A 23,081-nucleotide genomic window follows, 5' to 3' on the forward strand; every position below is an offset into this window, starting at 1 on the left:
CAACTAAATATGGAGGCACAGGATCAAGAGTGTCCAACACTTGACCTCAGGCCAGCCATACCTCCTTTGGGCACCAATTCTAAAATTCCACCCTTTTGACTTTCCAAGACCAGGTAAGGGGTGAATTAGTCTTAGTTTGGTCTCATTCTCAGAGATCCAGTCTAGAACTCAACTCGCAGCACCCTGGCAGCCAGGTTTCCAACCAACGCCACCAAAGGTCCAGCTACTTCTATGAGAGGTAAGAGTTTTAAAGCATGGTTGTCTACATACCTACCCCCTGGAGACACCAAAGGGACTGGCTGAGGAGGAGAGAGGGAGACACTGCTAAGACAATTTCTACTCCCACTTCAACTGCACCAGCCCTCCCAGCCCCCGATTTCTTTCATTTTGTTTTATTCTATTATTTTAAATTGAAATATTTAGTTGATGTACAATATCATGTAAATTTCAGGTGTACTACATAATAATTTGACATTTGCATACATTATGAAATGACCACCAAGCTAATTCTAGTAACCATCTGTCCCCATAAAAATTGAACACAGTATTATTGACCATATTCTTTGTGCTGTATATTACATTCCCGTGACTTATTTATTATATAACTGGAGGTTTGTATCTCTTAATCCCCTTCACCTATTTCCCCCGCCCCCCACTTCCTTCTTCCTTCTGGCAACCACTGTTGTCCTCTGCCAGCCCCAATTCCCCACCCCCCCTTATTTTTTGGCTGCGCCACACGGCATGCGGGATCCTTGTTCCCTGACCAGGGATGGATATTGTGGCTCCTGCAGTGGAAGCATGGAATCCTAACCACTGGACCCCAGGTCTTTTTTATATAATATGGGGGTTTAATGCACAATTTTGTTTGAAAATGGGTTCCCTTAAAATAAAACCTTTAAAACCATTAATCTGACGAACTTAATCCAACCACTACTATTCTCTGAACAAAAGGTGACATGTGACATGTCAAATAAATCAGTAGGAAAGAAATTCCAACCAACTCTTTCATAAAAAAAGGCCCAGAAACATCCTTACTGAAGGGGAAAAAATCACTATTTACTTTACAATAACCCATGTTTTGCCAAATATTATCAATCAAATGTTGGATGTAAAGATAGCATCTTGGACAAATGACCCCATGCCCATATGTTAATTAAGAAATATGGCTTGATTCGCTTGTTCATTCACTAAATACTCACTGAGTGCCCATACCTTGGGCTTACTGTGCTAAGTGCTGGGAACACTGGGTGAACAAGATCTTTGATCTTTCCTCCCATGGAGATTTTGGAAGTTTATCCTTCCCTTGCAAGAAAACCCCCTTTTTTTTGGAGGACTTATCTTTGAGCAAAGGAGGGGGAGATTGTCTATAAGATCCAACTGGAAAAAAGGTTTGGGCACTATACCTGGGGTCCAACCATCCTTCCAAACATAGAGTCACTTACCTTCTCTAACCAACTTTGTTCCAGCTGTAAAGTCCCATCTGGGTCTCGGTGCCAATCTTTGCCTTTAGGATTCTGAAGGATGATTTAAAGGCATGTCTGTGACCCAGCACCTGGGCACTCTCAATCCTTGGTTATGGCCGTCAGGAGTCACTATAAATTTCGTAATGAGGCCAACCAAAGGATGGAGAACCAGTCCTCCTAATGAGTTGTGAAAGTCTCACTGTGGGATAGGAAACCTTGGTTCTACTTCTGACCATGATGCTCATATCTTGGTAGCTTCACCCATCTGAGTCTCTGTATCTTTACCGATGGGATGAAGGGGCTGAAACTTGGACTTTGCCGGAGGACTATCTGAGTTTCCATATCTGGATGAATTAGTTAAGGTAAGGCTAGCTGCTGTAATAGATAAATTCTTGGTGGCATAACATAATGCATGCTTCTTTCTTTTCACATCATAGTCAAATAGGGGTGGTCTTCTATGTCACCATCTGGGGCCCAGCTCCTCCCATATTGTGTCTCTGCCCTCTTTTAAGTTAGGGGCTGTGTGAAGCTTCCAAGAAGAGCAGTAGAATAGACAAATTTATGAATGCCCCAAATCAAGATGATTTAAAACACTTGAGCTGGTAAATGGGGGGAGAGAGAGAGAGAGAGAGAGAGAGAGAAAGAAAGAGAGAGAGAGCTCTCTGGGGAGTTTTACAGGCCAGGTCTAAGAAGTGTCTTACATCCATTCCACTCACATGCCATTGGCCAGGAGTTGGTCACATGACCACACCTGAGAGCAAGGAAGTCTGGGAAATGCAGTCTAGCTGTGTAGTGAAGAGAAAAGGAAAACAGGTTGCTACACAACCGGCCAGTTGGGTATAGAAAACGCTTGCCACTTTAGATGGCAGTCCTCCTCACTATCCTCTATTTAACAAAGGGATTTAAAACCAAACACTTCTACCTTAACCAGGGGTATCATTTACAGGAGGGTGTTGCAATAATCTGGTTGGGAGATGACAGCGGGCTTGATTAGGGAGTGTGTGCACACATCAGGTTTTGAGAGATGGTCTCAGCACGAGGACCGTGCAGAGGAGGGGGGCGAATACAGAATTGCATGAAGATGCAGTTTATCACTGAAAATACATACACCCACTGTTGCATAAAGACAGTATTTTTTTTTAATTTTAAAATTCTGCATCTGAAAACACAGTATGACAGAAAGCGTCTATATACACCTGCAGTGTTTTTGGTATGATACAGTATTCAATACATCCACTGTTTTCTGCAAAAAATTTTGCTTTGTCAGACAGAAACAAACTCCCCTAGACAAAAAAATACAGCTAAGGCACAATTTCGTTGTTGTTTTTCTGCTAAATGAAAAGACAGAAAAGGTGCAAAAATGGGCGGGTAGTGCAATTGTTTCTGAGAATCACATTCTACTGCGAGGAAAAGCATTCGGATGATTGGAAATTTGATTACTGGTCAATTTCAGATAGTTCAGTATCTCTTAAAATACTCCTTTAAATAAATAGCAAAATATCTACATCTTTCAGTGTGTGCCTTTCGAATTCTCTTTTTTTAAAACTTTATTTACAGTCTCTTTTTTTAAAAATCAATACATTACAAAATATTTCTGTACAGTTTTATGCGTATTATGATCTATAACAAAATAGTTATTTTTTAAAAACTATATCACCACATGTCTTTGAAAAACAATGAGGGGGACGGTAATAACTTATTGTGAGGCCTCTAAAAAAAAATACCCAAACGTCTTTGACAACATAATAATATATATATATAAAAAAAAGACAAAGGACGACAAAGACGATTGCGCTCAATTCCAGTGAATTTCCTATGAAAACCCTGGGGTTGTCTTTGGCCTCCATCAGCCCTGGAGCTATGGCAGGGAAATGGGTGGGATTCTGAAAGTAGGGAGAGTGTGATCCCTTTGAGAACGTGACCCATCCGCTGGGACTATTTAATGCTATCACTTTCCAGGCAGGAAGGATGGAGAGATAAATTGAGAAACTCTCCTGATTTACCCGTGAATGAAGTACCTAAAGTCACCAAGTTTTTTGGGGCGGGGGGAGGGCTGGAAAGCCCACGTCGGCGGCCCATCGCAGTGGCGATATGCTCTAGGAGAGTGCTTCGGGAGCTGGCTGAGGTTTAGATGAGCACCCAAGCCTTCATTTTACCCATAGGAAAAACAGAAGAATATTTTTCTTCAAGACGACACAGAGAAGCCATTTCTATCACATCTGCAAGCTACAGCTTGGCAGCCCCTGGCTTAGGAGGTTGCCCTAAGAGCTTCAAGATGCTCTTTCTTCTCGGGTGTTGGTGGAAATGGGAGGGGGAGGGTGGTTAGCTTTCCCAACATAATTTTAAGGCCTCATTTCAAAAAGGAGAAACCTACGGCTTTTGGGGGTGGGGGAAGGGAAGGATAGGGAGGCAAACGAGGGGTGGAGAGGCTGGAGCTGGGAACGGAGGTGGCGAGGTGCAGAACCTGCTTTCCTGCGGGGTGTGTAGGCAGAGGCGGCTGGAGTGCCCCTCGGCCAAGGGGAGGGGGAGAGAGGGCTGCTTTCTCGCTGCCTGGGGCTTGGCAAGGCCAGAACCCATGACAACGTGAGGGGCAGACACGGGGGGCACGTGAAAGCCCTCCTCAGTCTCAAGAGGGGTCTGTACAGTATCTTGTTTGCCAGGTAAAAAAAAAGTAATACTTCTGAGAGAGCGAGAGAGAAAGAAAGAGAAAGACAGAATTTGCATAGATTATGCATTTAGCTCCAGCAGAGTTTGGACACCTTTATCCACCCCCCCGCGCCCCTCCCCCCCGTAAACTTCTCAGCAGACACATGAGGTAGCGCCTGTGGTTGACCCATGGGCATAGTAAGGTAAGTGAGGCAGAAACACAGAGGACCTCCCGTGAGCGCGGCTTCTGAAGATGTTTCCGGACATGTGGCAAGATGGCTGCCAAAACCTGGGATCTGGAGAGAGCCGGGCTGTTAGACACGCCAACCCCTCCTCCTGAAACACATCCTGGACCTCTCTGCCTGGTAGGATGGAATTCCGGAAGGTGGGGACCAGGCCAATGTGGACCTCCATACGTCTAAGGGGCAGCTCTTGGGGTCTGCAAATTCCGTGCCATCTTCCCTTCAGTACAAACTGTCTTGAGACCAGGAGAGCTGAACACGCCAGTTATGAGACACTTCTCCTCTGAGGGACCATTTCTTTGGGACGGGAATGACTAGTAAGAGGTCCCCATTCCCTTCGGAGCTCGACATAAGCTGTTAGCGTTTTGCCCCTTCCTAGTGGTGCCTTTTTCCTCCCCCACCGGGACAAGCCTAGCTTCCTTTCAAACCACGTCTCCAGAGAGCAGAGGCTGCCGGCAGTGCACAGGCTGAACTGTGAGGTTTCTCTTTGCCTACACTCTGGAAAGAAAAAAATGCCAACATTTCAAAACCATATTTCCTATAAAAATGTGGATTTCTGGCTTCCCTTACCAAATTAGATGATTCTGCTGCACTGTGCCCGTATCCTCACATGCAACTCAGGCTGGAGCTGAGCTGCAGCTGTAGTTTTTTGTCTGTGTCATGTGCATGCTGCAGACTACAGTACCCACCACTCCCTAATGTCTTACGCCAACTGCATCACTCATCTATGCTAGTGTACTGGACCCTATAGCCACTTGTAACCCCTGCCAGGGGGTGTGGCTTCGATCTGGCGGGTATTTGCCAACAGCTGTTTCTAGCACAGCCCCCTTGGGTGCTGCTGGAGGAGAGTGTCCTGAGTCCCCAGCGAACTTGGCTACGAAAGGGATCTTTGCTCGGCCCCCACCCAGCAGCTACCGCCCTCCTTCCCTCTGCACCCCCTCGGCAAAGAGATCAAGGTTCCAGCCAGCGTCCTCCTAGCACCTGCAAACTGGAGAACCGGAAGGAAGCATGTTCCCCCCCAGTCCCGGCATGTGCCCAGAGCAGCTGTAATCTGCCCTTTTGGTGGGGGGCGTGCTCATTCCTTGTCAACTCCACTGGCATTTTGAAAGTTAAACTAACAATGGCAAATGAAGTCGGAATGACTCCTGATGAGATCAGAATGGCCTTTCTCCAAAGGGAGGAGCATGTGCACTTCTGAGAACATGGGGGTCCTAGGAACTGCTCATGCTCTCCTTGGAGACAGACCGCCTTGCACATGGCCAGGGAAGTGGGACTCAGGAAGGCTGCCTGCCTCCTGAGCATGGTTTCCACCTGAATGTCACAGGGGTGAATGGGAAATTGGATAGAGTCTTGCAGCTTATTCAATGAGTCCTTCTCCCCCAAGCCCATGTCCCACCTCTAAGCCCTCCTGAAGTCCGAGGACCTGGTCAGTGACTCAGCCCACCGTCACTCTGCTTCTTTAATAGGATTTCCAGAGACCACATTCTCAGGTTTTGAAACTGTCAGGCAGCCACAGCTCAAGGTTGCCTGACCAATGGCCTCTAACTAATAAATCATCCTCAGGTAGATTATAAGAATGACTTAAACTATTTCCCCTGGGAAAACATCACCTTTGCTCAAATCATCCTGGGCTTTGTTTGAAATTCTCCCTTTTTTCCTTAAAGCCAAATGTAACATCTTCAAAGTGATTCTCTGGTTCAAAAACAGAAGTTGCTGAGGAACATCCCATGAGGCCCCTCAGCTTCCCAGTCTCCTGGCAGTGAGTAGGGAATGGGGTCTGGGCCGGGGGGGTGGGGGCCGTCCCCAGAGGAAGCCAGCTCTGCCATTTCTCCACGTGTTCCCAGATGGAACAGGAGTCAGCAATGTCAGGGTGCAGGTGGGGCCCCGTCGAGAAGTCTGCAGGCTCATGGGTGCACAGGGACATGCCAGGGCAGAGCCCCCCAAACCATCACAAATGACACACAGGGCCCTACTGGTGAGGAGGGTGAAAGGGCGGCTCCCCGGGCAGCTTCCACAGGCTCAGGGAGGCCCTGGCCAGAGGCAGAGGCTGGGAGCAGAAAGCGGATGTGACACGGGCCTCTTGGCTCCCACAGAACTTGCAAACCCATGTGGAGCTCATGGGGGCTTTCTGAGAAAAGCCACGCCGAGGTCCCTGGAAACAGCTCCTGGGCTCTCCTGGCCAGGTCTGACCCCCTACCATCTTCCTAAAATAGATCTCTTTTCCTCCAGGGCGTGGAGGGAGCCTGCTTTCCCTCACACGGAGGCCCATGGTTAGACTGGCCGCGGGAGGGCAGCGATGCAGGAAGCGGGGACGCCCCAGGCTCTGCAGCCGGCACAGCCTCCCTCCGCAAGTGGCTGGCTTGCCGCGTCCCTGTGCCGGGGGCGGGTGGCAGGGATGTCTCAGGAATTCCAACACCCCCAGAGCCGGAGGGCTGAGTCACGCTAACACCCTGCAGGAGGAAGAGCGGGGCAGCACTGTTCCCAAGGGCACCCCACTTCCGGCCATTGGATGATGCTGGTTGAGGCATCCTCCTCATGGTGTCCAAGTCCCCTGCTTCCCACTGAGGACGCGGAAAACGCAGGGCAGACAGAGACAGAGATGATAGATAGATAGATAGATAGATAAAGCAGCAGAGAGACAGAAAGAGACAGACATGAGGGGCTGGGGGATGAGAGGGGGAGGGAGTGGAAGGGCGGGGGGAGGGGGCCTTTTGTGAATAAAGGCAGCTTCAGTTAGTAAGATAACGTAATTGACAAGCTGCAAAAACAGCACCTACTAATTAGTCATTGACTAAAACATATAAATAATAAATATCTAAAGTGTCCCTTCTCTATATCCTCCATGGCCCATAGGACATTCTGCATTGCTGGGCTGGGGGTGTGAGTAGGGGGCGACAGCTGACAGGTCACTGGGAGCAAACGGCGGTACCTTCAAACCCACGCTGGAGGGGAATCCGCCAAGGACCAGCTCTCTGTGGGAAGGACTTTTCCAAGAGAACCCTGTCCTTGGCGGGAGGGTGGGATCAGAGGAGGAGGGGGCCTCCGGGGAGGGGTCTCCGGATGAGCAGGGCAGCCCTCCGATGTACACATGGCAAGGAAACCCTTTGGGTTCCTAGTAACTCAAGCAATTTGAATAACACTGTTCTTTAGGTTTCAAACAACCAGATCCTCAAGCTTCCCACTTTTACACTGCATGTCAGATGGGCCTGTTGGCACCTTGGATAAGAAAGGGCATGAATTTGAAAACCAAATCTAAAATGCTTTTTCCTGGCCGTGAAAAGTCTGTTCCACGCGGTTTGGTCGCTCCCAGCAGCACCGAGTGTGCGATTCACAAATGTTCCAAACGCCTGACCTCAGAACAAAGGGCTCAGGCACGGGACAGGTATTGCTGTGCTGACCAGCTCGGGAGGTTTGCTCCCAAGGATCTCTACGAGTTTCATGGCCATGGTCCCCAAAGTTCCCTCTGTCAAGGCCCAGAGGGGTCATGGTCTTGGTCTCCTCGCCCATGCACGGCTGGGGGCTTGACCCTCACGCTCATGAGCTCCGCCCAATTTCTGCCTCCAGGGAGGGTGGCCTGGAGCCCAGGATGTCTGGCAGTCGCACTTTGGGTGGTCCTTGGCCATGGCACATCAGAAGGCTCTCCGGCTCATCTAGTTACTAGGGAGGACGGCTGAACCTGAGAAGGGCTGGTGGGAGGCCCTGCCAAGCCCGCTACCTCCCTGGGGACGGGCCCACGAGAGAGCGTGACTTTAACGTCCTGTCACTTCAGGGCTGGCACAAGGGTTTCCTGGCCCAGAGGAGCTGAAGGGCGGGGCTGGAGATCAAACCCACCCTCTGGGCAGTGCTTTTCAAACTAGGTTTTGCAGAGCCCTTGCGTTCTGAAGAGGTACCTTAGGAGACGCCCTTGGCAAGGGACTGCCGGGTGGGCTGAGCTTTGAGAAAGAATCTCACACTCGCAGCTTCAACCAGAGCAGCCTGGATTTCATCCTCACCCTGGACCTCCCTCCGCCTACGACTTAGTAAACAAAGCTCTGCTGCTCAAAATAAAAGTTTTGGAATCATTTGTCTGGGTGGCGTGTGGGGGGGTCAGGTCACTGAGGGGGAAGACAAGGAACCTGTAGCACTCGAGGATCAACCAGAAGAGGTAAGACCACCACGGTGCTGGGACTGAGCCATCCCCACCCCCGGGAGCCGGCCTGCTGGGTGCAGGTGGCTGGCAGAACCTGCTTCGGCCTCCAAACCTTCCCTCTCCGTCATTCGATGGCCAGGAGAGCCCCGCTCCCAAAAGGCACCCCCCGGGGGTGGGAGGCCAGGGTCCGGCGCCCACTGGCCCTCTGGCTGCTTCCCCTTTGAGATCCACTGGGGCCCCCACGTGCCCAGTGCTACCTGAGCCGGCCGTCGGGTTTGACCGCGCCCAGCTCTGACTTGGGGTCAGGGCTGAAGGAGCTCCAGGCCGTCTGGCTGCAGGACTGCATGACTGGGCAGACGGTGGGGCCTGTGGCACAGATGTCCATGGCGGTCCACATCCCGCCCACCAGCGAGTCCAGCCAGCGCTCCAGTGCGGCGCCGGCGGACGCGGCGTTCCTCCGAGCCTGCTCCACCTGGGCGGGGTTGATGGGCAGGCTGAGGACGGGGTTCAGGCTCTGGAAGCTCTGCTCCATGTAGGCGTTGCGGAGGGGCCCGTTGTGCAGCCTCAATGCCTCCTCTGAAAGCCAAAGGGGACAATTACATCATTAGAAGAGCCATGGACCGGTCACCTACTACTGTGTGCTTGGCACTGTGCTGGGCACCACGTAGCACCATTCAGTTCACGGGACAATCTCACGAGGAAGTTCTTTTAGCACTCCCATTGAACAGACAAAGAAACTGAGCCTACGAGGACATTCCTTCAACAGGTATGAGCCCACTCTGTGCAGGGCATGGTCCATTCATTTATTCATTCAGCATGTATTTGTGGAGCCCTTTCTATAGTCCAGACAATAATTTATTCAACACATATTTACAGAACATCTACATCTGCAAGGCATTCATTCATTTATTTATTTGATACAGATTTATTAAGTGCCAGGCTCTATTCTGTGGTGGAGCAAACCAGACAATGAAGGAGACTGCAATCCAGGGGAGGAAGAGTGATGACAAGAAAGAAAGAAACAAGTAAATAAATCAGGTCGTTCCAGAAAGTGGCAAGTGTCATGAAGGGAATAAATGGGGTGTGTTGAGTCGGAGCAGGGGCTTGATAAACTACGGCCCTTGGGCCAAATCCGGCCCACCACCTGTTGTTGTAAATAAAGTTTCATTGGAACACGGCTAGGCCCATTTGGATACATATTGTTTATGGCTGTTACCACAGCACAGCTGAGTAGCTGAGACAGAGATTGTATATGGCCCACAAAGCTGAAAAATTTGCTATCTAGCCCTTTACAATAAAAGCTTGTTGATTCCTGGGTTAGAGAGTGACAAGGGTGTTTATTTTAGTTGGGATGGCAGGGGAGACCTCTCTGAGGAGATGACCTCTGAGCTGAGTGCTGATTCACGGGAAGGAAGAAGCCACATGCAGATCCTGGAGAAGGGAATTCCAGGCATTGGGAACAGAGGATGCAAAGCCTCATTAAGCATCTTTCCCCAAATCATACAGGTGATGAGAGTCGGAGCCAGGGTTTGAACCCGGGTCTGTGGACCTCAAAGCCTGGGGAGCAGCCCCGCTCTTGGCTGCTGAATGCCCACCATGAACTCTGTATAAGACATGGATCTCTGCTTCGGTCCAAGATGTGGGGCATGAATGGCCCACAGCAAGGAGTCCTGGAAACCACGAAGCTGGGACCAGAGTGGGGTTGGGTGGGAGGTCCAGCTGGCTCCCCAAACGGCTCTGCCTTGCTGAGCACCAGGGTCTCATGCCAGAGCTCGGGGACAGCAGTCAGGCTGTCTGGGTTTGAATCCCCACGTCCCACATACCAGGTGTGTGACTTCTTCTTCATCAATAAAACGGGTGGAGAACTAGTACCTTCCTCGTAGCTTTGTTTGTGATGATTAAATGTGCTGACTCATGTGAGGTGCTTAAAATGGTGCCTGGCATATTCTAAGTACTCAGGAAAGTTTAGCTAGGATTATTATTATTGGCATTATTAGTACACAATGCACACACACACACGCACACACATTTTATCACGCACACATTTTATCATCCCTATTTTACAGATGAGGAAACGGAAGCAGCTATAGTTTAGAGACAGACCTGGAGTTAAATCCAGGGCTGGCTGACTCCAAAGCCCATTCTTGTCATTATGATACCCTACCAAGAGGCTCATACATCAGCAGGAAGCTAAAACAATGCTTTTGTTTTTTATTTTATTTTTCCATCTGGGAGCTAGTCTTTTGCAGACTTGGTTTCCCCATCTGCAAAATGGGGATACTCACCCTTCCAGCAATTAGACTCACAGGGCTGGCACGAGGCTCAGGTAGAAGTTCATGTGCTTTGTAAACAGTAAAGTAACATATGAACAAGAGAGACAGTGACTGTTTCCCAGGGCTTAAAGATGGGGAAGCAGAAAGTCTAGACATTTGGGCTGAAGGAAAAAAGCTAGATGTTTCTAGTTTGAGGACGTTCCCACTCATGGCTTATTTCATTGCCAAACACAAGAATATATTTTTTTGAAAAGACTGGCTAATGATTCTGGTAGGTCATGTTTTACCAAATCAGGTTTTGCTATAGCCAAGATCACTAGGATTAGAAGAAACCTCCTTATAAGACAATGCAGCATTCAGATGACAATGCTTCCTCTTTGCTTGATGGTGGCTGTCACCCTCGGAGACAACCAGGAGAGCCTGGATAATCAGCACATTACTTTCTAATATGTGTGGTCTTGAGTGAGGAAGAAAGACCGTGTATATATGCCTGCCCTTCAAAAAGCAATGGGAGGGCTTCCCTGGTGGTGCAGTGGTTAAGAATCCACCTGCCAATGCAGGGGACACGGGTTCGAGCCCTGGTCCGGGGAGATCCCACATGCCACGGAGCAACTAAAGCCCGTGAGCCACAACTACTGAGCCTGCGCTCTAGAGCCTGTGAGCCACAACTACTAAAGCCCGCGAGCCTGGAGCCCGTGCTCCACAACAAGAGAAGCCACTGCAATGAGAAGCCCGCCAACCACAACAAAGAGAAAGGCCATGTGCAGCAACGAAGACCCAATGCAGCCAAAAATAAATAAATAAGATAAATTTATTTAAAAAACAAAAAGCAATGAGAAAGCTAGTTGAATTAAAAATATGCTTTGACTTGCATGTACGAGAAAGTCATTCCTTCAGTTCCCAATGCCCCAGGAAGCTGGGGGGCTGGACTCTGGTCTGGAGGGGAACCGGTGGGAGAAAGCCGAGAAGCACGCCTGGAGCACATGTCCTGTCTTGCTATACTTAGCAGAGCTTCTCTTTCTCGAGTTCCTTAAGAAGTCTGGCCCACCTCTCCCTGATGCCCACCAAAGGGTTTTCAGGAAAAAAAACCTGTTTTCTTTTCCTCTATTTTTTCAGGAGGACAGAGCCTGTTCTCTTTGGAGCAGGTCCTGACTTCCCTACTAGAGCCTCTCAACGCCTTCATCTCTGCAGGGACTGCAGAGATGAGAAGCTGGGGACTGGGGAGACACCCAAACTGAGAAAAGGCAGGACATTCAAAGTGAAAAGAGGAGCTAACAAATATTTGAATGCTGGAAACCAAATACTGTGGTTGGTGCAGAAAACCCTTATGAAAAATGAGGTTAATGTGGGAAATGCTATTATAGAATCAGCCCACAATGCTCGCCTCTATAATTAAATTTCCCTCAATTCCACCTCATCAGATTTCTTGAGATTACCAGGGATGCATCAATAGCAAATTACTCTTGATGAATCATTTTACAAATTGCATTGCTCCCACCTTCGTGTTCCTTGTCACCAGAATATCATTAACAGATACAATTACTGATGACAGGGGGGTTGCTCCCAGTAGGGTCAAATGACCCTTGGCTCATCCTGGGCATGCGTGGGGAGAGCCTCGCTGTCCTCAGAAATTCCAGGAGAAAAGATCGGAAAAATCAGGACCCCATGAATGGCCCCGGGCTATTTTACTGAGGTAGGGATGGATTCAGGGTCACTCGTTTTCTGTCCGATTAGCTGTATGGGAAGCAAAGAGGAGACGGCCACTTCCATCCCTCTCCTCCACGACTGGCTTTGGGATCCCTTAGAGATGCTAAGGATGTGAGCCTCATCAGTGGGACACTTGAGGACCCTAATTGGGTGGGCTCTGGCCCCGCTAGTTCTGGAGGAGCTGTCTTTTGCCTGTTTCATGGGGGAGAGGAGAAGCAAACTTCCATTACCTGAAAACATGAGGTCCAAATCTTTCTGCTTGTTCAGCACAGTAACTTAGCAGAAAAACTTAGCAGAAATTCACAGAATTCACATCAACACTCCCTTCTTAGGACTCCAGGTGCCCCTCCCCATATCTATGTCCCCCTCTCCTTGTGTCACTGGCTAAATAACACCCAGCCCAAAGCTCCTTTTAGCCAACAGAGGCTGTAACGCGTTTCTGGCTTCTGGGTTTGTGATCTGTTAAATGGAGGCGAACAATTTCAAACACCAAGAGACCCGGAAATCCTTTTTCTAGGAATCTATGTTATGGATGCATCTTCATGGGCACATACTATCTTAGGTTCAAGAATCTTCTTTGCAGTGGTATCTGTAACAACAACAACAGAAGAAGCTATGTGTCTACCCAGGTGGGGGTGGGGTAGGGACAGATAGATTGTGGGTCCTTAACCCAAAGGAATACTAGGCAGCTGACAGCTTTACATATATTGACTCGGAAAGTGAAAAAAGCAAGTTTCACTACAAAGTGTATCATTCTATTCTTAAAAAAATGACAATGTCTTTGTGATTTATTTTGTGTTTATGTCAATGCTTTAAAAGCACTGAGAAACATCTAGAAGGACTGTACACCAAACTGTTGGCAGTGGCCACTCCTGGGGATGGGATTGAGCAGGGAGGAAGACATTACCTGTGATAAAAGAAAGGGGGTGGGGAATAGAAAAATAAAAGAAACCCTTCTGGAAAAAAAAGAAAAAAGGCAGGCATGCTAGGAGTCTGACACCCCTCTCCCTGACCCCATGCCCAGTGGGAACCACCATCCTGAATTTCCTGTTAATAATTTCCTTCATTTCTTTACAGCTTTCTACTGAAACATGAATCCTGAAATACTATATTGTTGGCTTGGCCTGTTTTTGAACTTTAAATATATGCATGGTAATTTTGATATCCCCACCCTAACATTATGCTCTAGAGGCTTATCCAGATCAGCACGCGGAGGGTCCTATGCTGTGTTCCCTGCTGCGTAGACCTCCACTGTTGGAACAGACCACATTGTTGGTCCATTGAATGTCAGATGTTTGGATTGGTTCTGGTTTGGTGCTATTATGAACAACTTGCTGTATTTCTGCACAAGTCTCTGTGGCCTCTACCTCGGGTGGAATTTCTGTGCGGTAGGGTATGTGTATATGTTCAACTTCATCAGCAAATGCGAACTCATTTTATTACATGGCTCTCTCACTAGCACTTACATGGACAGTTATTATTCTCCATCTTGACCATCAAATGATGTTGTCTCATCTTCAAACATGTCCTAACATGGCAGATGTGAAGTGGAATCTCTTTTTGCTTTTAATTTGCATTTCTCTCATTATTCATGAGGCTGAGTATCTTTTTATATGTGTGTGTATATGCTCTCTCTTTTTTATTTCTTTTATATCAGGGACTGGCCCTTTCTCTAAAGGGCCAGATAGCAAATACTTTTGGCTCTGTGGGCAGTTACTCAATGCTGGCGTTGTGGCCCCAAAGCAACCACAGTCAATATGTAAATGAGTGTGACTGCATTTCAATAAAATTTTATTTACAAAAACAGAGAGTGGGCTGGATTTGGCCTGTGGCTTGTAGTTTGCTCTGACTTAGGGGATTTCTGAATTTGAGTACTTTTTGTATATTCCAAATATGAGTACTTTTTTGTGTGTGCAAATATTTTCCTTTAGTATGTGATATGTCTCCTCACCTAGTATATCATGCTTTTGATGAACAGAAATTCCTATTTTAGTTATTTTTTTTAAAACATTGAACAAGATTTGCTGAAACTCAATATCAGCTTGCGTTTATTTCCCACCTGTCTTAAATATGATCAGGACCTTCTAGAAGTCCAGGGAGAGAGCATCTAATAAATAGGTGTCTAATACAGAGACAGATAACGTCACCTCAGTGTGCAGAGACAGGCAGAAAATTAGAAGGTTCTGTATGACAAATGAGCAGGAAAAAATCCTGAGAACAGAGAGCACTGTTCTCGAAGGTGGCCCACATGCCCCATGTCTGAGCAACACTGCCCGCCCAGGTGAAGGACCCAGGAGGCCTCTGGCAATGGAATATTTACCCCACAGAAATATTGGAAGTACTCACCCGGTTTGATGGGCTGCCTGTTTGAGAAGGTCAGAGGCGCGACGAGGAATTTGGTTTCTGCGACTGGCACCCAGTGGTGGAGAATTTTCACTGTCCAGACCCCAGGCCTCAGGGGCAAGTTCAAAGGGGGCTTGTAGTGGGTGAATTCGGCAGTGGACTCAATCAGGATGTCGTAGGTGGCTGCGATGATGTTGACGGGATCCACCCAGACGACAGTCACAGTCACGTTGGGGCCCTTCCCCCATTTCTGCATGCCTACCGGCTCGTCCATGGGCCCCAGGAGACCCCCAAAGTTGCGAAAGAGCCGCTCCTTGGCATCCCAGTCAGTGCCGACCTGAAACAGGAGAGCGAGTTCTGAAATCACTGGGCCTCTTAGGAAGGAAGGCCTAGGATACTGCTTATTGGGCTTCATATACCCATATAACAGATGAGGAAACTGAGGCTCCAATTAAGTTACTTGCTCAGTAACTTAATGTTGGACAGGCAGTAAGCAGAAGACCTGGGATTTGGACCTAGTCTGAAGGAGTACGAGGCCTGTGGTCCATTTCACTAAGCCTTTGGGCCTCCTGTGCCTACTGTGTGGTGTGTACATGTAATGAATGAACCTGCTTGCAGGCCATTCCATGGAAACATACACCCTGCCACTCAACGGGTGCAGCTGATTTCCACTTTGGTCACTGGCTTTCCAGATAATGTGCCTCTTATTAGTACAATCATTCTGAACAAGAGTGGAGCTCAGGATTTGGAGCTGCCCTATTATAAGCTAGGAAACATGAGGGTCCCTTAGTATCACCTATTACTTGCAGGAGTTCAGATAGCTTTCCAAGGAAGAGGCAGCTTTGGCTTCCCTAAAGCATTCTGAGCTGGACTCTAGGGGTGGGAGATGGTTGTACAATATTGCATCCTTCCTGCCAGCCAGCGGGGGGTGTGTATGGCTTTGACCCCCCAGGAATCTGCTCTTGGCTTCCATCCTTCCTCTTTTGCTGCCTGCAATTTATTCTCCACCCAGTAACCAGAAAGACCTTGTGAAATGTCCTCTCACTGCTCAAATCCCTGTGGCTGGTCCCCTGCTGATTCCTGGTGCCCAGCACTGTGCTTGGTACACAATCAATGCTCCATCAATCACCTGTCAAATGAATGTGTGAATGACTTCGCAAAAAATGAATTAACCACATAGATCCCTGATACTGAGCTTTGATACTATTTCAAGTCAGATTAAATTAGGGGCTCTTCTCTCCCCCAGGAGGTTTAATATAATGTTCTGAAGACACAGTGTGTGGGTACATGGTAGCAGGTGAAGAGCACACTACAAGGACGCTGCCGTGGTTCTTCCGTGAGCAGCGTCTCTGATGTGTGTGTGTGCAGGTTGGGGTGCAGGTGTGGCTAAACATGTCTACACCCTGAGTAGACGTCACATGTGCAGTGCAAACATGAGCTGGTTTACTTTCTCGTTGTTTGGGCCACAAGTTACTACACCTAGGACACAGGGCTCCATGGCTAATATTTACCAAGAGCTTCTGGGGTGCCAGACCTACTTGCTAAGTGGGTGGGTGCATCGATTTGGCTAACATTCCCAACTCCACCGAGGGGGGACCCTTGACATTATCCTTACTTCACACATGAGGAAACTGAGGTTCAGAGCAGTTGATGACTAGCTCTGATAAGTGAGGGGGACTCAGGAAGTCTGACCCCAGAGTCTGGGTTCTTATTCACTCTTCTATATATTGCCTCCCATTCACTCACTCACCCACTCATTCATTCATCATACATCCGTATGAAACATATGTGCCGGGCGCCTACCACCTACTGGGGTGGTTGTAATACGTGCATGTTCACAGGCCCACAACCTGCTTCAGGTTTCCATCTTTAGGCCAAGATTGGCCTTGAGGAGCTGTCCTAAGGGGCAGCAGAGGGAGTCAGGCTGGGACAGAGGCAGCCGTCCCTCCCAGCCTTGGGAGATCTTGGCCTGTTCTGCCACCCTGCCACCCTCTCCAGGTACTGGCTCCTACTGAGGACCCCTGGGGCCTAGCACAGCAGCTGAAACACAGGAGGAATGAAAACAACGCTGTCTATTGAAGAAATAAATGAATGAGTGGGCAGGATGCAAGCTAGGCCTCAAAGTCAGAGATTGTTCTAGAGAAACCTGATCCTGCGACCTCCATCCACACAATCCTTTCCAGCTCCTTCCCACTGTTCGTGAGTCCAGTCTTTCCTCCTGTCCTATCCTGCGAGGTCTGGTCCTTTACGATCGACTCCAGCTTCATCTCCATCCCTCTCCCTCCCCTCTAGTCCCCCCTGCTCCAGGCCACCCTGGAACACTCTCAGCGCCTCTGCCAGAAGGGCTCTCTCTCCCCTGATCTTCTGTCCACGCCCGGCCCTCTCTCGGGCTCAGTCTTCCTTCCTTCCCCGCCCTCCTCCTGGCCAGTTCATCATCTAGCTCTCAGCCCAGGTGTCACCTCTACCTGGAAGCCTTCCTTGCTTACAGGCACCCCCGATGTGCTTGTCTAAGCATTTGCCCAGCATAGCTTTTTTATCTATCTATCTATCTATCTATCTATCTATCTATCTATCTATCTGTTTTGCGCAGTATCACAACTTCTAATTTACATGTCTCTCTCCATAGCTCAAAACTGTCATGTGAAGAAAAATATATACATATATGTGTGTGTGTGTGTGTAACTGAGTCACTTTGCTGTACAGAAGAAATTAACGCAACATTGTAAATCAAATATACTTCAATAAAACAAAAAAAACAAATTGTCAACTGCATGAGGGCAGGGACTACATCTGGCTTGTTCACTACTATATCACTAGTGCCTAAAAGAGTGTTGAGCACGCAGTGGGTGCTCAGTATCTCTATCTATCAATCCATCCATTATCTACGTATGTCATGAATGATTAGGGGCCGAGCACATGGACAAATGGATAAATGATCACAAAACCACTTTGGGGTCCTACTTACCGAAGGGATGTATGACCTGTTAGGGGAGTGGGGGGACAGTCCAGAACATCATCTTTTGATCCCCCAGTGAAATGGGGGTGAACAAGTCTCCTAAGTCTGAGTTCTAAAACCAAGATAACCCAGGTGGAAGAGTTGTGGAGCAGCTGACAGTGGGAAACTTGAATGTGTCCTGTATCTAGGAGAGGAGGAGGAAGTCAGCTGCCGTCTCCAAACATGAGGGGAGGTGGGGCTGCCCGAGAGGGAGCCCCACTGCTGTCACATCATCTGTGGCCCTCAAGACCTTCTCACCAGGCCTCACTGTGGAAGTCCACTGCCATTCACTGCCAAGTGGTCAATTACTCAAATTTAAGTACGTGTTGAAGTTCAAGCTCAATATACTGGTCCCAGCTTCAAAGTCACCAAGGCTTCCTTCCCACTGCACCTAAAATGCAATTCAAACTTCTTTCCAGGGCCCGCGAGACCCCTCATGATCTGTCCTCTGGCCCCCCTGAGACCTTCCTCCTGCTCACTGGCCACACTGGCCTTGCTGCTCCTTGAATATGCCAAGCTCCTTCCTGGAGCCTCAGGACCTTTGTGCATGTTCTTCTCTTGGAAGATCCAAGAATGTTCTAGGTCTTCCCACCATTGATTCTTTTACAGGTTTCAACCCTAAAGTTATCTCATTAGAAAAGCCTTCCCAAATGAATCGTTCCATCAAATGTAACCCAGCAGGACTCTATGGGGCCTTCTCCAGACAGATCCTCCTAGGTCCTCCACCTGCCTCTTGTCTGGAATAAAAACTTTAGCCTCCTAGGCCTTCCTTGAGTTCCAAAGAATAAATTTAATTAGAGAAGTGAGAAAATTCAGAAAGAAAGGAAAACAGTCAAGTGAGACAAAATAATAATAGTCTAGTCATTAAACAAAGTCAAGGACCTTTTAGTTCCTCCTCAAGGGCTATAGATAATATCCTGAGCCATATCCTTGAGCTGTTTTGCAGATACTGAAATCCCCACCAGGAGGAAGAAGTTAACTGTATGCTGCCCACAAGCACTAGACCCCAGATGGGTTGCAACCAGGAGGTTTATGATGTTGACTCCTGATTACCTCACCACCAGCCAATCAGAAGAATGTCCATGAGCTGATGATGCACCCAACAACCGCCCTCCCTCATCCTGTCTTTAAAAAACTTTCCAGAAAAACCATCAGGGAATTTGCGTCTTTTGAGCATTAGCTGCCTGGACTCCTTGCTTGTTGCCCTAGAATAAACACTGTGCTTTCCTTCACCACAACCCGGTGTCAGTAGATTGGCTTTACTGTGCTTGGGCGAGCAGATCCAAGTTTGGTTTGGTAACAGAAAGCTGTCCCTACCAGCCTCTCAAGTCCTCAGGAACCACATGAATGAAGTTTTATTTTCTTTATAATACTTGCCTTTAACTGGAGCGTTTTTGTTCATTAATTTGCTCACTCACTGGCCGAGTGCCCCACTAGACTTCAATTCCACACTAACAAGGGTCTGGTCTGTCTGGTACACTACTGTCCCTCCCATACCTCATGTATTGTAGGCACGTGGGGGCTGCCCGCCGAAGGAATGAGCATCTTTCCTCTAAGCCACAAACATGGGACTCCCAGGGATGGAGAAATCGGAGCTATTCAATGACACTGGCCGCCTGCCATGAGCCAGGCCCTATGCAAAGCCTTGGGACAGTGCCGACCCGACGGAGGTTCTCAGTAGCTCGCAAAGAGGCCCTGAAGTTCGTTCCCCTCTTCTCGTCCAATTTTACACTGTTTGCCTTAAAACTAAGGGAGAAAAAATCAAGATACAAGTTTCAGGGTTCCCTGCATCACATGCTGTTACTCTGCCAGAGATCAGGGTGGTTCCCACACCAAGGGCACCAGAGCTGTAGTGGAAACCCTCATAAATCACTAGCCACGGAGTGGTCAACATCCATCACTGCCAGAAGTGCCCAGTTACCCACTGGCAGGCTGATAAACAGGGAGAGCCCAGCCACCAGGCATCCATCTCCCTAATGGGACATTAATGTCTTCAATTGGCCTCTTGGGCCCCCAGCACAGAATCCAACTGGGACAGCGTCTAACTGCCCCCTGATGCCAGTAATTTATGGAGTGAGCTCCCATGGCAGCTCGGATCCAGCCAATCCATTTGGAGCCTTAACTGAAAATGGTGGCTGAACAAGAAACTTCCACCCATGCCTGTTCAGTGCCCATCCAGTTGGGCACAGGTCGGCCAGGCGGGGCCAGAGGGACTGGAAAAGGACCAGCAACTCAGACACTTCCTCCCACCCCACTCCTGACCTTCAAGATTCTCCATATTCTAAAACAGGATTCTTCATCCCTAACTCAGCAGCCAAACGCATTGGGAATGTTGAACTCTGGGAATGAATCACCTCTTTAGCTTCTTGCTGACGTGGGGAAGTTAGAAATCAGGTGCTGGAGTTTTGTGTGGGCAACACTCACCAAGCTTGATCATGTCTCCCCTTCCCGCCAGCATCACTACCCAAGCACATACACTCACTCATTCAGAAATCTTATTCAGCATCTACGAAGGCTGTGGACTCTTGTATGTGCTGAGGGTACAGCAGTGAGCCAGTGCTGCAGTCTCTGCTCTCTTGCAGACAATCACCAAGTGATCAGAGAAATCAACAAGATCATTTGAGATGGTAAATGCTAAGAAAAAAATAAAATAGGGGGGTTTCCCTGGTGGCACAGTGGTTGAGAGTCCGCCTGCCGATGCAGGGGACATGGGTTCGTGCCCCGGTCCGGGAAGATCCCACATGCCATGGAGCGGCTGGGCCCGTGAGCCATGGCCGCTGAGCCTGCGCGTCCGGAGCCTGTGCTCTGCAACAGGAGAGGCCACAACAGTGAGAGGCCCGTGTACCGCAAAAAAAAAAAAAAAAAAAAAAGGGATGTGCTGGGTGTAGAAATGTGGCATAAGTGGGTGGGCACGGAAGGCTTCTCTGAAGGTGCACTATTTGGATTTAGATCAGAATGAACAACAACAACAAGAAAAAAGGTGAAAATCTGGGGACAGTATTCTAGGAAGGAGGACCACCATGTGTCAAGCCCGAGGCAGGACCAAACTTGGCATGTTTGACAAAGATGCAAGAAGAGTGAGCGGGAAGGAGAGTGGTCCTGGATGAGGCTGGAGAAGCAGACAGAGGCCAGATCATGTAGGGCCTTTCAGGTCTCGACGTAGGGCTGATGTTACAAGGGTGGTGTTAGATGAATCCATCTCCCCAGGCAGAAAAATAACTAAAAGCCATTGCAGTCCTGGGGAGGTGGGAACTGCATTCCACGGATCCATGCATCAGACCATCTGTCCATCCACTGACACCTCTGTCCATCCCTCTATGCATGCATGCATCCATTCACTCATCCATTCAATGACTGATCTGGTGCTTACTTTCAGTTAAACCCTGTGTTAGGAACTGGGGAAACAAAAGCACAATTAAGCATGGGATTTGTGGCCTAAGAGACCTGGATTCAATGTTGAGCTCTTCCACTTCCTAGTTATGGTCCAGAAAATCACGGACTCTCTATAGGCCTCAGTTCTCCAATCTGTAAGATGGGACTCATGCCACAACTTCATTAGGAAACTGATTTGTTACTGGTTTATTACATAGGTTTAGGAGGAATCACTGGTTAGGGTGAAAAATGAAAAGGAATAGAAGTTCTACTATAAAAATATACCAAAGCTCAGGTTGGTTGGTGCACTGACATTGACCACCCTGAACCTTCTCCAGGCACAGGGCCAGCTTCTCGTTGGGCCTCTTCAAGTCCTCTTCTCCTCCAGCTCCAACTACAAGTGTCAGAGCAGAAACAGAACCCAGCAAGTGGACGGCCAGAGGGGACGTCGTGTGATAGTTTCTGGCCTCTTACCTCAGAAAACTGAAGTCTCCCAAAATCGCTGGGTGGGCTGGCGATCTTGAAGACTTTCTTTGGCATCACCCATGTCTCTAGGGTCTCGAGTTTGCTCACGGCCAGATTGGTAGCATGATGCTTGATCAGAAAGCCCTGGAAACGGTCAGCAAGGAAGTAGAGGTGGACAGAGGCTGGGTGGCCCATTGGGTAGTACCTGAAAAACATGCACAGGCTCATGCAAGCTCATGGGTCAGGGCTGGACATGTGTTGGATCACAATGGGGTTCCCCACCCATCACTCTGATCCTGTCCTTAAAATAATCCCCATTTTATACAGAGCTCACTATATTCCTGAAAGCTGCTCCCTGTGTTTCTATGATCTCAGTAACTGTTAACAATAACTTTTTACTGATCATAAATGTAAAACATGCTGACTGTATGAAAGTACAATCAAGAAAATAAAAATGACTACTTTTTTTTTTTTTTTTTTTTGCGGTACGCGGGACTCTCACTGCTGTGGCCTCTCCCGTTGCGGAGCACAGGCTCCAGATGCGCAGGCTCAGCAGCCATCGCTCACAGGCCAAGCCCTCCGCGGTATGTGGGATCTTCCCAGACCGGGGCATGAACCCGTGTCCCCTGCATCGGCAAGCGGACTCTCAACCACTGCGCCACCAGGGAAGCCCAAAATGACTACTTTTGATGCTTCTTTCCATAGATGATGTCAATTCACAGACATTCATTGACCCTCCAGTGCTAGGTACTGAGAAGTGACAATGGTGTGCAAACAATGTCATTGTGACATATTTCTTTTCCTCTCTAACCTCCAAGGGGCTCTTGATGTCTGCTGCCCAAGTTTATCAGAAACATTGTACTGATTTACACTTCACTGTCCTTAGCAGTGGCACTGGGTATGGTCCTTAAAAATTATTGCCAAAATGAGATAAATTCATACATACACAAGTAGGTAGCTTGTTTTAAGATGCATGCCTTTGATCCACAAAGGCTTCTGGCTGAAAGGGGCAGGGAAGCTAAGCAGAGATGCCCAGAGGAGGGGGGAGTGAAGAGAGAAGGAGGGAGGAGCCTGGACGAGCCCAGCTCTTTGTCCTTCCTACTTGTAAAATGAAAAGCTGTCGGCTTCTGCAGCGTGTAAGGTGCACGGTACTTAGAGGGTGCTTGTGGTTTCTTAATGACAGCGTTCCACAAATCACTGTCCCTCTCAGCCTTCCTTTCCTCTGGTCCTGCTCTGGAGTTTAAGTCTTTATGTCTGATTATAACAGTTAGGGAAGCCGCCTTCCTGTGTTACGCATCTCCTGAAATCACTGCCTTGTTATCAGATGCCTTCGGGGCTTTGAGAAGAAAAACCTGCACTGTCTTCAGACTGCTTGCTGGGCATTCCCGGCCCACGCAAGTCCACTTTGGTCTGGACCTTGGAAGCAGAAACCCCTCCGTCTGGACT

General features: G+C 48.5%; 1 protein-coding gene across 1 annotated transcript in view; it reads right to left on the reverse strand.

Annotated features, from left to right (window-relative positions):
* Positions 1–790: 790 nt before the first annotated feature.
* Positions 791–23,081, reverse strand: part of XYLT1 (xylosyltransferase 1) — a 306,853-nt gene continuing 284,562 nt past the window's right edge. Inside the window, exons 10-12 of the mRNA XM_082645213.1 lie at positions 21,645–21,840; positions 14,807–15,140; positions 791–9,056 (exon numbers count right to left, since the gene is read on the reverse strand). Of these exons, the coding sequence (XP_082501339.1) occupies positions 8,734–9,056; positions 14,807–15,140; positions 21,645–21,840 (853 nt within the window). The 3' untranslated portion in view covers positions 791–8,733. The remainder of the gene's footprint in view (positions 9,057–14,806; positions 15,141–21,644; positions 21,841–23,081) is intronic.

The sequence above is a fragment of the Mesoplodon mirus genome (assembly GCF_964341445.2).
Source record: "Mesoplodon mirus genome assembly, chromosome: 15".
NCBI classification, from domain to species: Eukaryota; Metazoa; Chordata; class Mammalia; order Artiodactyla; family Ziphiidae; genus Mesoplodon; species Mesoplodon mirus.